Source organism: Ochotona curzoniae, unplaced genomic scaffold (genome assembly GCF_017591425.1).
Source record: "Ochotona curzoniae isolate NIBS_2020 unplaced genomic scaffold, NIBS_Ocur_1.0 contig_21, whole genome shotgun sequence".
Lineage (NCBI taxonomy): Eukaryota > Metazoa > Chordata > Mammalia > Lagomorpha > Ochotonidae > Ochotona > Ochotona curzoniae.
The window spans coordinates 3,837,943-3,852,871 of NW_024465322.1; the positions used below are offsets into that span (position 1 = coordinate 3,837,943).

A 14,929-nucleotide genomic window follows, 5' to 3' on the forward strand; every position below is an offset into this window, starting at 1 on the left:
AACAATGGAGATCAGGTATTTATCAACTGCACAGTCTCTTAATATCATATTTCAGGAAAATCGCGCACCCTGCAGTAGCTTGGGAGTGATTAGAAAGCCAGTTGCTGAAAGATTTCCTAGGTGGAATGTGAATCAGGAGCTTTGACAGAGAAAGGGGGAAAAAAAAACGCTACTCACACGCAATTCCCCTGGACACATCTCCCGTGGCCACTGCACATGTCCACGCAGCCATCTCCGATATAGACATTATCTACTGCCCACGTCTGCTGCTTGTCGAAGGGAGCCGGTTGATGCCAACGGAAACGAGTGGCTTGGGACCTTGGGAAAAGAAGAGAATTATAATGAAGTGAAACACGTTCTGGGATGTTGGGATCAGCGTGGAGGAGGACAATACAAAAGCATGTAATTCTTCCTGTTCCGACAACAATACTCAGTCGTCACAATACGCCATGCAGAATATTGGCTGACAAAATCAAGCCAACTGGACTATAATAGCTTGATCTGGTATTTTGGCCTGTGAAAACAGACTCCACAGGAAACAAACACTAATCCTTAAACCAGAAGTCTCAGGATGGGGGGAAACAATGACCCCCCAATTCTGTGTGGCACCCATCACAGACAGATACCCAGGCTGCTTTCCGGCAGGTCCAAAGTAGGGTATGATGCACGGCCTTGGGCAGTCACAACCTCTCTGCATGCAACTTGGAGACGCACTACGGGCTGCCTGTCAGCCTCAAGGACAGACTTCCGTGCGATGGGCACACTGGTCTACCTCACATGACACTCTTGAGAACTTGTCCAACGAAAGGCTTGTTAGAGACAATATGCATTCATGCAAGACAGTTGAAGAATCTTGAGGCAACTGGATCAACAGGAGAGGAGGTTTATGAATGAGAACAGTGATGCAAAAATCAAAATACTGATTTTTCTCCCGTGCCAAGAGAAGTCTGTTGGCTCATTCGTACAGTTTTGGGGCAATGTCTTCAGAAACACACGTGAACATACATGTCCAGGGCACTAGATGGCAGTAAAGCCCAAACAGTGCCTAAGGCTCAAGGGAGCTGGATGTGGAAGCTCACTTCGATGTTTCTGGATCTATAGATGTTTGGCCATTGGGACACTAGTAATGCCATGAGGAACAGTGATTCTAGGTGGGATACCAGACCAAAGAACAGTAAGGGCTTTACATTTCCACATGGAAAGCATTTGTGTAAGCTTTAGAAAACAGAAAAGAAACAGACTGGAGTTAAAGTAGTCTGAAATACATCTACAGACCGTCAATGGACAAGCCACAATCTCTTCACTCCTGGCTCCTCATGTGGCCCATCAGTAGAGTCATCTCTGTCCCAACACCCTCACGCCTGCATTCAATGTGAAGCTCAAGTCCTCAGTTTGGGAAAATAAAGCAAGGGGTAGGGGGTATAAAAACTGGTGTTGTGATGCACTGCCTTAAGCCACTACCCATACAAATGCCATTCAAGCTTTCCACTTCCGATGCCACTTCCTGCTAATGGTACTGAGAAAGCAATGGAGGATGGCCCAAGCACTAGGATTCCTGTTCTATACCCACGCAGAAGACTCAGACGGAGTTCCAGGTGGTTGTCTTCAGCCTGGTCCAGCCCTGGCGGATGCTGCCTTTGGGGGAGTGAACCAGCGGATGACAGATAACCATATTTCTTCCATGTTATTCTGCTTCATAGCACATGATTCTCTTGCCCTCACAATGATAGCTATGCATACAAGTTTGAGGTATGTCTGCCTCTTGCCTGCACTAGAGAGTTCTGAAGCAGCAGGAGTAGCCTTCTCATCAAAGCCTGTGTTTAGTCCCAGCCTGGCCAACCCCTCACTAGAGAGACAGCGGGGAGAGTGTAAGAGTCGGACACATTATGTTGACTTTGGGGGCTTTCTGTCTGGGAGACTCGGGCATTCTACAAGGCAGAAAACTAGAGGCAGGTCACAGAAGAATGTTCTAAAGCCAGAGTTTGAATGTGTGCTCTGGCACGAACAAGGTCCATGCCTGTGGTTAGTATCTTTTTCTTTTAAAGATTTATTTGTTGTACTTTAATATATCTCTATATAAATATAATACAATATATCAATATTAATATATCTATATTATATATATGCTCCGCATGTATAGATGCTTGGTTCACTCCCTAAATGGCTGCAATGACTGGAGCTGAGCCAATCCAAAGCTAGGAGCCAGGTGCACCCCACCTTTCCTTAGAACTTCCTGCGAACATCAAGTAGCTTGCAGGCTATGGCTTAAACCACCTGGTTTCCCAAGGGTTGCAGTTAATCTTTAAAGAAGGTGTTCTCAGCCGGGTCATTAGGGCTATCAGAAGGGCATGGATCATCTTCAACTTGTGACTTAAAATAGCCAGGTTATACCTGAGCTTCCCAGTGGCCGCTCCCCTCCTTTTTTTTTTTCTTGGTGGATTTTGGTTACCTGCCCTTCCAACGACTCACCCTAGTTCTCAGGTAACTCTTCAAGATCTCATGCTACTTGAGACACCTGTTATTTTTAGACGTGGTGTTAGTAGAGATGATACAGATTCAGGTTTTGGGCTGCGAAATCAGTTTCGGCACCTTCCCGTCTTCCTTTTCTTTATTTTCCCCCCAAGAACTTCTGGAATTCTCCTTTCCCATTTCTTCTAGGATTTGTACCTCTTAAACAAGCAAGAAAGGTACAGTATGATAGAGTGTGTTAATCCCCATGCCAAACATGCTGACGCTTTCCCTTGAAGGTGGCTGATAAGCTCCTATTTGAAAAAACCCAGTAAATGTGTCGTGAAACTCTTTCCTTCATGACTTGGTAGCTAATGTCACTGCCGGCCAACGCTTCGCATCAGGCTCCTTGACCTCGGGCCTTTCTGACTCTTCAGACTGATGGAAGGTCCTCTGTGCTTCTGGTCATGATATTTAATTCAGTGTCACAACACCTGCTGTGTATTGTCTTCCTCTGGGATCAACTGTAGAGCTCTCCCCACTTGTCATGACTTTCCTAGTTTTTAAACGTTAGAGTCATCTCCCGCTGGGTACGATGGACAAGCTGGTGGCTGCATTTGATCTGCTTTTTCTGTGACATGTTCCTGTAATATCTGCCTCACTGCTCCCATTGTAGCTGGAGCCCATGTCTTTGTAACTACGCTCTAGGTCTTCTTATTTTGTCATTTTCTCTTCTTTGAGACTTCTTTGTTTTCCTCTTGGAAGAATATTTCCAGTTCAAGATCCACCATAGCTTCATTTCTGAACTCCTCTGCTTTGTGGCAGTACTTGCTGTCAGTCAGCCCAGACGTTCCAAACAGGTCTTTCTACCACTGCCAGATGTGAGCCCTTCGCTTTAGTCAGTACATTCCCGTGCTCCTCCCAGGTCCAGGTCCGTGTGTCCTTCACCTGTTCATTTGTTTCCTTGGTTTAGAAGTTCTCCCCCTCACCCAGTTTCGATCTATCCTTTCTTATAGTTTTTTTTTCCATTAATTATTTTTTTTTATTATTATTTTTACAAATTTGGTTAGGGTGATAAGGGTCAAGGGCAGTAGGAAGATGGGTGAGATCACCATTTCCACATTCTCGTTTTTTTTTCCTTCCTGTATCTGGGGGAAGAGAGGAGAAAAGGAGAGAAGCCACATCTGGCCTCCTAAACGCCTCTGCACCCTGGGATGGAGGACAGCCACCAGACATCTCCCCAGGGTCCCCAATGTGGGGCATGTTCTGAGGGTCCTGCTCAAGAGGTTTTGATAATTCAACAGTTCTGAATTACTGCTGATACTGCCACTCCAAGCACGATGAAATCTCTTTAGAATCTACTGGTTGACATACTCTACCTTAAGAGTCTTCGTTTGCCCAGATATTCACTGCCAGCACTTGGCTGGGGTAATTGATCAATTTGTTTCACCTTTCATATTCTGTTGTGGTACTAGGTGTTCTCTGCAGACTCCAATGTACTGTCATGTCCTCCATGTGCACCTGGGTATGCGGCCCACTGCTTGGTCTAAACCACTGATGAAGCCCAGCTCTTACACATACATTCCATGGGCAGACAATGGAACCTACAATTCTATCCATGGTTGGGGTTTTGAGTCCAGCAGTTCAGTTGGGCGGGGGGGAATTCACAAAGAAGCTTCATCTGAGGTGATCCCAGACCTGATTCTTGTGTGCCTGCCAATAAACGGTCCAGTACAGTCCATCGCCCCAATCAGCTTATGCCTACTCTGGTGGTTGCAATTGTTGGGTCAGTTCTGCCTCCAGCACTGTCTTCTACATAAACCAATAGGTATTGCATCCCAGCCTGATCCTGCCCACCACACACTTGGCCTTCACATATGCCAGTGGGAGGGGCTGTCTAGTTGGAGTGTCCCACAATAACCTACCAGGCTTGCCCCCTGCCCTGGTTCCCATGCTTGCCAGTATGTACAGCAGATTGGTCCAGTCTGTCCCACACCCCATGCAGCTCTCATACATGTCAATGGACCTAGTTCAACTCAACCAACCCCCTATCCAGCCTAACCATGTGCCGAGTGTCACTCTGTCTAGCAGTGCCTGCCCCAGTCCTGGTTCTCATGTTCACTAGTGCCCATTGCTTCCCTAACAGGAATACTCCTACTCCAGGATCTTGCACTCTCCAGGTGGTTCTGCAGTTTCACTTGACAGAATTTGCCTGCCCCTACCCCCTCCGTGTCAACATCTGCCAGCTGATGCTGTGGCAAAGTTCAACCAAGCCACACTCACTCTGACTTATGCATACACCAGTAGGGACAGCCAACCCAGCCCGGCATTTCCCCAGTCCAGCTCATATGAGGCCAACAGGCGTGGTAGTCCTGCTGAGCATGGTCTGCCTCCAATCCCAGCTCTCATGTTCTCCAATGGGAGTGGTGGTTGAGCACGGAAGCCCCTCGCAGCTCCCCTACTGGCTTTGCTTTTCTCCCCGCCCCCCCCCCACTTAATCTCACATGTGCTGGTTGTGTGCTGTGGCCCAGTCTGGCATGGCTCGCCTCACCTCAGCATTTGCCAGTGGGTGCTGTAGCCTGAGCCGGCCTGGCAGCCCCCAGTTCCAGCTCATGCTGGTGGGGGGTACTGCCTACACATCCTTTGAAGCCATGGCCTGATTCTCTCCTAAAATCTTCTCATCTGGTATTCAACACCATTTCCTGTTTTTCAACTGTAACAGCAAGTCTGGTCCACTTCTCAGTGAAACTCCAATTACGTACAGAATACATTATTTTTCAGTTTTTTTCTTTGACAACTCACTTCTCTCCTCTAGGGCAAGACCTTAAGAGAATGTCCTACAGTGATCACACACACTCTCACTCCCATTAAAATAGTCTGTGACTTAGGAAGGTTTCAATTTTTTCGCTCTGTAGCTGAGGTCTGGTAAACAGTGGGATCGTGTGGTTAACTCATAAAAGTCAAACCTCTCTGTATTTGTACATGTCTTTGCAATGTTCTAAACACGTCCACACACAATACTTTTGATTTCTATGTGGTAAGAAGGGTCTTTTTTTTTTTCAGTGGAGAAAGGGGATGTTTAAAGACATAAAATGACTTGTTTCAAAACTCAACATGGCTCATAAAGCAGAGATTTTTGTGGGAGCACTTGGGCCTGAACCCCCAGGTCTGATGAAACTGGGTGTGGACAGTTGCCCTCAAGGCTAGTGGAAGCTTATCACCCAGGAAAGTCCTGTGTCTGGGGATACTCCAGATGATTAAGACAGTCCACTGTCAACCTCACCAAGGGTGTGTGTGTGTGTGTGTGTGTGTGTGTGTAGGGGGCTGAGCCTTCCATTTAGGCTCAATGCTCCCTTCCCTGTAAGAAGCAACCAGAACCCATTGTGAACTTGAGCCTGTCATCCTCAGTACAACCCGTCCCCTCCACCGCCCGTGTCCGTTGCACCATCAGGGCCTGTCCTCTCCAGTTTGCTCACGAGTCAGTGTTCGAACTGGCTCTTCCCCGGGTTGGCAGGCTTCTCCGCGCTCCTGTAATCAATGCTCCATCCAGTGCCCCTCCTGGTCTGACGCCACCTGCCGCGTCATTCCTCTCCTTCTGTGCCTCACGCGTATATGCAGAGGGCTGAAACGCACCTGCTTCCTCTTTCTGGAGGCCAGCTCTGCTGAGAACACTGCCACCCTTGCACATAATCAGGTGCAAAGTGGACTCCTACCCAGCATTCTTATTTGCATTTTCCTTTCTTCAGGGAAACATTCCTTGGTCCTTTTAACCAAGTCAGCCCTCCCAACAGTGTATTATCTTAGTTTTCTAGGATTTATCACAGTTGAACTACGTATTTCCTTTTGTGATGAAGGCTCATGCCTGGTTCCTAGGCCTTTCTTCCACTGAACTAAATGCCCCCTGAGATAAGGTTCAGTTCCTCTCCTCTAATGAGTCTAGTGCATAATTAAACAGGTTAAAAAAAAAATGCTTGTTCAACGAATGACTAAAGGAACGGCTTATTGCCAGCGATGACTAGTGGTTATTTGGGTTGGGTGAATGGTTTGATACCAATCTATAGACAATAATTTTCAATTGACCCTCACCACCACGTGCCTCCATTACTAGGGTCCTCGCCTTAAAATCATATGACAAATGAGTAGATAACGCTGCAATTATTTCAGAATCACAGTCATTTCTAAGCCCTGCTTATAACATCTTCCAGTTATCAACATCGTGTTTGCTTATAGTCAAGAGCTATGGACCGAATCCTCATCTAAGGCCCGACAGCCCACGTACATGGCGCTGTTTAGTGTGTTTCCGGACTCTTACGTAGATTTAACATAAAACAACGGAAGATTGTATTTAATTTGTAATGGGATAGAAGAGCTGAAAGAGTATGGAGGCATTAACGCATGTTTGAGACGAAGCACTCTGAGGCTGGTGGATTTTTCTAACAACCTCTGGGACACAGCAGAGCGTGGTAACAAGTGGCCTTGCTTGGGTTCCATCTACGCACATATCTTTGTAATTACCCACCGGGCCTCATTATAGGGCAACGTCACCTTTAAGACCCTCCTGTACAAAAGGAGCCTTGAGGTGACAGAACACACACAACCCAGATTTTAAAAATGATAATAGAAGGACATGGTTGTTGTACAGATTTTTGAAAAAGATCATTTGCAAGGGTCAAGAGACAAGTAAAAGACAGACTAAAAGATGACGAGTAATTGCTATTCTCCAGTATAAGACTCAAGGCGCTAATGGCTGCCTGCTTATTTGCAAAGTGCTATCCAGTAGCTGGATAATAATTCACAGAATTCATAAAGACTTAAAAGGCTGCCGCCTTAATGTAGGCTTTTTTTCCCTCTATTTTACTTATTAAGATCACGTTAATAATTCATGCGTGGCAATACCTTTAACGAGCAACAAAATCTCACATATCTCATTTAAACTTGGCAACTCTGCTGACAGTTAATATAGTCCCGTCGCTCCGAGCCAGCAATTGTAAAGCAGCTCCAGGCTGTTAGCAATCGAAACCACCCCCCTTTATGATAATCTTCAGACAAAGTTCTGCCTTCCATGAATGGTGAAGTTTCGTGGTCCTCTGCTAGGAAGATTGCTCATCCTTCCTTGGTGGGCAAGTGGGTGACAGAATGATGAGCCCAAGCTCGCAGTGCTTTTCCCAGGCTGCGTGGGTGGCTTCCCTTGTCTCTTAGCTGCAGCTGCAGCAGTAACAGCTGATCAACTTTCTTAGAAGGACAGGATGTCAACCAAGACCCGAAAGCTCTCTGCTCGGCAGAGTTAATTCTCTGCTTGGACAAATGCGTGGATCGTTTAGATTTAACTTCTTTAGAAAGAAGGTCAGCAGGGGATTGTATTAAGCGAGAGCCTTTCCCGCGGACACGGACAGCGATGGAAGCCACTGCAGTTGTTTCCCACATAAAAGAACACGCCAAGTGCTCAGCCTCAAGGTATTGATTGTTCAAGGTAGAATTTCAGAAGCAAACACTGATTTTGATACACATTTTTTTTTTTCCCTGCCACCCCCATTGAAATAATTTCACTCCCTACTATATGTAGAGCAGTCTGACCGGCAGAGAATATTCACATCTAGTGTGAACCACAGGCTTTTTACAAGTGGTTTGTTCTCAGCATCTCTGAATTACGTTGGAGAGAGGGAGCAATCCAGTGAGTGCCACCTCGGGTAGGGCATTCTTTAAAAAAAATGAGAGCCAAATGTCAGAAGATGTCCTTGCTTTTGGGGCACGCACAGAGTCAAGTCACCGCAAAAGCTGGCTTCCACGGCCTGATGGAGAACCCCTGGCTATTTTACAGCCAGCAGCAGTACCACAAGCACTTCAGCTCTCACACAGCTCGTTGAACACCGGCCATGCCACTCTGTGTATGTCGGGGTCCCCTACCTGGAGAAGCGTCCATACCTGGTGTACGGAGGGAGGGGCAGGGTGATCCTGGTCCACTTGTTGAAAGTATCTGACACCAGGATCCGCTGCAGGTGGTAGTGACTGCACTCAACACTGGTGGGCAGGCAGTCCTGTAGCAGTGGGTGCCACGACAAGCCAAGGTCCACGGAGTACTCCAACTCAATAGCTGCAACGGGAAGCAGCAGGCTGCGTGAGAATCACTGCGTGCAGACTCAAGACCACAGTCACCTGTCATGCTTCTCGAGCTTTTGACTTCAAAGGCTAACTATTTTTTTTTTCCCACTATCTTTTTGCTTCCTCCTTGGAAATGTCTTTCAGCTTTCCTTTCCTTTCTGCACAATACTAGAGATTCTTTTCTCTATTAAAATAGCCTTTTCTCCTAAGCGAGTTCGATTAAATGAAACATAGTCAATTTTCCAGAATTACTTCTTATAAAGAGAAACTTTCAGGGACCGGTGTGGTGGCTTAGCGTGTGAAACTGCTCCCTACGATGCCGGCAGCCCCTAAGGATGCCAGCTCGAGTCCCAGCTGCTCCACTTCTGTTCTAGCTCCCTGCTAATGCTCCTAGGAAAGCAGCAGACTGCTCAAGTACTCGGACGCCTGCCACCTGTGTGGGAGACCCAGGCTCCTGGCTCCAGCCTAAGTCAGCTCCATCTGATATGGACATTTGGGAGTGAACAAGAGAACGGATCCCCGTCTCTCTCTGTAGTTCTACCTTTCAAATAAACAAATCTTTCTAAAAAGAGCTTTCTGAACAGTCATTTGAAAATGATTGCTTCATGCTATACATGTATATATCAAGGCTGACAGAATACATTATATAACTATTTCCATGTTACATAATTTAGCACAGTAGAATATTCATTAAGCAATGTTTTGAGCTCCTTTGCTTAATGATTAACAGGGAAAGAACACATTTATTATGTATTTTAACAACTATTTTGTAAATGTTTAAGTTTCTAAAAACAGCAGCCTTCATGAAGTCCGCCCATTTCATAGGTATTCTGATCAACTGATGCCAATTTTGCTCCTGACGTGGGTGAAACTTTGTAGAAATGACCAACTCTCTCTAACTCGTGTAGCTTGCCCTGCCGTGTAATGAAATCTCCAAGAACCAGGAAACCCAAGCAGGAAGCAGCTGGAGGTTAAGGCCTTGTGCCAGCTCCAGCCACCCGGGCTGGGGTGCGTGGGAGGACATTTGTGCCTTTGCTTTTTCTGCAACCGTCAACCTACACCCTGTGTCTTAATATTTCTCTCTCCTTATTCCCATCTCGACGCCTTATAGATTGGCACAACCCCACCTCCTGTTGTAAGTTGTTTTCTCGAAGGGCTCTCTGCCTTTTGCTCTTGGCTGCACAATGAAGTCACCTGGCTGCCTTTGGAGACTCCCACTGCCTGGGTGTCCCCAGAGGCCTTGATGGAAGCGTTCTGGGGCAGAGCCAAGGTGTCAGGAGCTGTAACGCTCTCCCCCGTCTTGTGCTGAGACCACATGGCTTTCCAACTAAACACAACAACCAGGATTAGTCATCAGCCTTCCTCCCTACAGCCCTCGGAGCTCATCGATTATTTCCTGGCCTACCAAACCCTGTTTGATTTCAGGGAAGATGATTCTAAATCTTTTTTTGTTAAATTTACTCTGTCTCCAATATTAACTGCTCCAGCCATGGGCATTCTTTCAGGCCCCATTTCCAGCTGGCTTCTGTGCAACGCTTCCATTATTACTATTGTGTTCAACTGAAAAATATTTTCCAATTTAGTTTTCAATTTATTCAAAAGATAAAGAGGCAGGGGTGGGAGAGGGATAGAAAGTTTCTGTGTGCCAGTTCACTCCCTGAATGCCCACAATACCCAGGGTTGGGTCAGGCTGAAACTAAGAGGCAAAAACTCATGCTGGGTCTCCCCTGTGGGTAGGAGGGCCCAATTCATTGAGCCATTCACCTGCTGCCTCCCAGGATGTCCGTTAGAACAAGGCTGGGGCTCCAAGCAAGTCACTCTAATGTAGGGCTGCTGAGTGGTGTCTAAACTGCTATGCCATATGACTAGCCAAGAAAAGCTCACCACGCCATCTCTTGTTAACTAATGCCATTTCTAACGGCAATACTTTTGAAGAGACGTATTTATTTGAAAGACAGAATTAAGGAGTGGAGATGGGATGGAGAGACAATGAATGAGAGAAAGAATCTTCATCCCATTGGCTTATTCCAGCACATTTGTCATAGAGTGGCCCAGATGTCCTAGGATCCAAGACGCAGCCAAGTAGAAGGCAATAGCAGAACACACATTTTCAAGACTTGCAGGGCTATAAAGTGGAGATATTCGTTGCAGCCCAAGAACACACAAGTGAACACGGAAATGGCATAGCTTATTTTTGATATTCTCTACACGATGAAAGGCTGTGGGTGGAAGTGTACCCCAAGTGTCCCCTTTATTCTGATACCAAAACACAAAATCTGGATGTACAGCTGTTACTATTCATTATTTATCTTACAAAAGACATCTTTATGTCTATAGGCTTTAACAAAAAAAAGAGTCCATATTCTGACACTTCTGAAAATCAACTCAAAAGCTCATCTGACTCAATATGTTCCAACATGCAGCACGGGTTGGATACAGGGAACTTGAACCTCAGTTCTGCACTGATCGGTGGTGCAGTGGGGGTGTCCCTGTCGCAGGCAGCCACAGACGTGTGCCTCTGTCTAGTTTCTTACCATAGCAGGAGTCTGTAACCGAGCAGGAGGCAGCGAAATCCATCTGCAGGAATGAGTCCTCGTTCACCGCGATGTCTGTGGTGACCACGTAACGGGTGCTGGCCTTCTCGATGAAGACAAGGGCATCACCAGAGGAGCCGCACACGGGCATCTTGGTGCCCCCAGGGTGAAGTAGCCACTTCCTGCTATCCAGACTCGTGAAATCATCTTCCAAGACTGTATTGCCAGAGATATTCCCGCCAATCAGAATCTGTAATACGCAGTTAGAAAAGAAAAAAGAAAAAAACCCACATTTTTCAATCTGGTTTAGAGACATGAGAAAAGTCAGGTGTTTTTATTGCCTTGTACTTGACTCTCTCCACCTGCCAGCACTAGGACTGCACAATGGTTTACAGAAGGGGTTTGCGTGGAGGTAGTCCCTGAGCCCACCTGGTAAGAAGCTACAGAAACCGTAAGAGCTGGCAAAACCATTCGCAGTTGACATGAGCCACATGGGAGACACCACCTACCTAGCCTGGGAAAGCACCACTTTTGGCTCCTGTGTCATGACTTTCCATGTAAAATGTCTGCTTAAGGACAGTAGTTCCCTAAGGCATTTCACTTCTAATGATTTGCACACACTGTGCTTTTATTATCTGATTAAAAAAAATTCTATCAGATACACATTTTATTATGTATGGAGACCATCTGAACACTCCGTTAGGGTGCTGGCAAGGTTGTTCGTGAGTGTTGCTGTAAGGTTAGGAGAGAGAATTTGCAAACTGCTGCATGTGGCACCATGGCTCATTTACACATTTTTCCTTTTCAGGGATTTACAATCTTGCGCCATGCTTTATAAAGTATCTTATAAATTCTCATGGCAGGATCTTCTGTGAGCTGGATCTGGGCCTCCCGCCATGTCGTTTGTTTTTCTAGATTTTGGTAACGGGAGGACCCAAGACCGAAAGGAAGAAGCACGCCCTAGGTGTGAGCCTTTGGGCAAGCCACTTCTCGAACCATCTTCTTCTATTTGAGTAAGGGGCAAAGGTGCACCACACGCTTTCCCAAGGCCACATTCCGCCCCATGGACAAACAGTAAAACAGGTGACTGACCTGATCGATAACCCAGGGGCCGTAGAAGTGGCCATTTTCCGACGGCTGCCACCAGCGCAGGCGCGTGGACCCGGAGCGGGCTTTCAGTGGTATCTCCAGGGCGATGTACCTGCCCACGTTGCTGGCGTTGCTGAAGAGGAACTCCTGCAGGAGACTCCAGGAGAGGCCTCCGTTGCGAGAGTACTGCAAAAGCACGGGCTGGCTCCGGGGGTCCGGCACGCCTTTGCCACAGCCCAGCCTCATGAAGAACTGTACGAACCTGACAATGGGGAAAATGGACTGTAGCCATTTGCTCCGGGGAGAAAAACCTCACGGTTAGCGAAAGACAAGCACGCAGGGTTTTAATGAAAGTGAATGACTAAGGCGCTTGCTCGCTGGAACAGAGCTGACAACACAAGAAATCTGGCAAGAGACAATTCTGTCCATATTTGTGTCTGGCATTGCTCCTTGGAGAGTATGAGAGTATGAGAGAAGTAAGCTACCCCTGCACCCCTGGGCTGTTCTGTGAGCAGATGGGAGGGAGCCCAAGGCTGATTTGACACACTGGGGGTGTGTCCTGTCATCCATGTGGGGGTATAATTGGATCTGACTCTTAAGAGTATTTGAAACCAGAAGAACCTCATTAAGTTAATATATGCCCATTACTGGCAAAGTGATCCATTCTTAGGGTTGACTAGTAGCTTTCAGATCTCATACACTGGTTTTTTGGGAGACACATTCACCAGGTATAGCACCTCTTTGTGAAAGGCCAGGCATCTTTTGCAAGAGGGACAGACAGCCAGGGCCTCTTTTCTCTTTCGCACCAGGTGCTGGGAAACAGGAGTGTGGGAGGGTGGTGGTGCAGGACTGTGCCAGCCTCCAACTGTGGTTGGACCTGTGGATGGAGGAGCCTGGCCACTGCGAGCTGTGGCCATCAGCCAGGGGCAGCTTTCCCAGCTGGCAGGGAGGTGGACAGAGTGGTAGCAAGCAGCTGGTGTGCCAACGAAAACCAGCTCACACGTTAGCTTGGGCAGGCAAGCTGCTGGTGCCTGGACTGGGCCCTATGCTAGCTGGTAAGGCAGAATAAATTTCATGAGTCACCCAACACACGTATCCAACAATGCATGCATGCCAAACAAAGGAAACACACTGGAGTTTTTAATTGAGTGCTGCCAGCGCACTATATATAAACCCATTCTCTCCTCGTGAGCTCATCTCTCCGCCTCCTCACCATAACTCACACCATTCATTTATCTCATGACCCTGAAAAAATTGAGATTTTTACATGACGCATTTTCAGGTCAATATATGCAAATCCTACACAGCAGGCTACTGAGATGAGCTAAATAATGGAGCTTTTAGCATTGGATTAACAAAAACATACATGGCTAGTGTCTAGTGATACAGACATGAATAGAAACAATTGTTTCTAGTGAAAATCTTTTAGTGTGTCGTCCACTTGCACTGGGAAAATGTCTGTATTAAATTTAGGGCTAAATAAGCCATGTCGGAATGTCTTATTTGGGAAAAACCTAACAACACAGGTAACCGAAATCCAAAATAAAGAATATAAAATTATAATGTATCAGAATATTCTCAGTAAAATCATGTTATCCGAAAGTGTGGTATAATTATCTCACAGACCTTCACTGCCATCTATGAATCATGACCAGATTCATAATTAATCAGTGAAGGATTTTAAAGGAGGGAAGGGGGAAATACGCTGAATTGTATGTTAACCCACAGTGAGATATTTCAAAAGCAAGAACATGACCTCTTTGTTTATTTGCAAAAATAGGTCAGGGTTCTGTTTTACACATGACAACGGTGCTTCTCATTTTTCCTGTTAAATTTTTGGCTCATCAAATGGTCAAGTGATGTACATTTTGACAGGACATAATGCCTTGAGTCAGTTTAAAATGTATTGCAATGATTGTGTTCAATTTAGACAACGACTTTGGAGAATGCAGGAGTGAACCATGAGACCCTTGCTTATAAACTCTGAAACTTTACTGGAAATGTTCTTCACTAAAATTGCTAATCTGGGTAAGACTAATTATGAATAATTTGAGAATGTCCTGTATTTAAACTAAGCATTCTACTAAACGCAGCGTAATAGATACAATATTCACACACGGTCCAAGTCCTAATGAAAAATGTGATCTGAAAGAGAAGACGTGACATTATTTTCTTGGAATTCAGTTGAACGTTGCTATTTCAGAGGCTAGCTCATTAAATGCCACATATTAATTCCATCTGTTCAGCTGTTTCATGGCTGATGTGGTTACTAAACACATTTTTCCATTTTTGAGTGGAAATGACAAATTCTTTTTCTTTCTTCTTGTTCTTCCTTTTTTTTTTTTTTTACAAGGCAAAGCAGAATATCTATAAAATGATAGTTGTGACTAGTGGTAAAAAGCTACAGCTAGACTTTGATCAGGAAGAAATTCCGCATTTCTAATGCCAGCCTTGCTCTTGCGAGCTCTGCCTCTCTGATTCACGGCCTGCGACAGCGTGGCCTTTCAACATTACTGAAGGACGATTACCTAGCATGTGATAAATCCAGGTCTCGAGTCATCAACATGCGCAGGCCGTCTTCATTGAAAAAGAGGTTGTTTCCACTGGAGAGGATCCCACACTTCCGAGACGGCTTTCCACCACTCATTAACAGGAATCTGTCAGACTCGAGCTGACCTGAAGAAAGGGGAAAATGGTGTGAGGGCTCAGTGTGTGGTGGGCAGGGTTGAGCTGGTCCATAGCACGTACTGATTTACCTT

At 46.1% G+C, this 14,929-nt stretch overlaps 1 protein-coding gene across 2 annotated transcripts in view; it reads right to left on the minus strand.

The window, feature by feature from the left end:
* The window catches only part of RELN (reelin), a 357,318-nt gene that overhangs the window by 34,700 nt on the left and 307,689 nt on the right, over positions 1-14,929 (minus strand). For both annotated transcript variants that reach the window (XM_040971387.1, XM_040971386.1), the window contains exons 43-47: positions 14,699-14,846; positions 12,174-12,432; positions 11,082-11,331; positions 8,371-8,539; positions 178-318 (exon numbers count right to left, since the gene is read on the minus strand). In XM_040971387.1, coding sequence (XP_040827321.1) covers positions 178-318; positions 8,371-8,539; positions 11,082-11,331; positions 12,174-12,432; positions 14,699-14,846 — 967 coding nt within the window. The remainder of the gene's footprint in view (positions 1-177; positions 319-8,370; positions 8,540-11,081; positions 11,332-12,173; positions 12,433-14,698; positions 14,847-14,929) is intronic.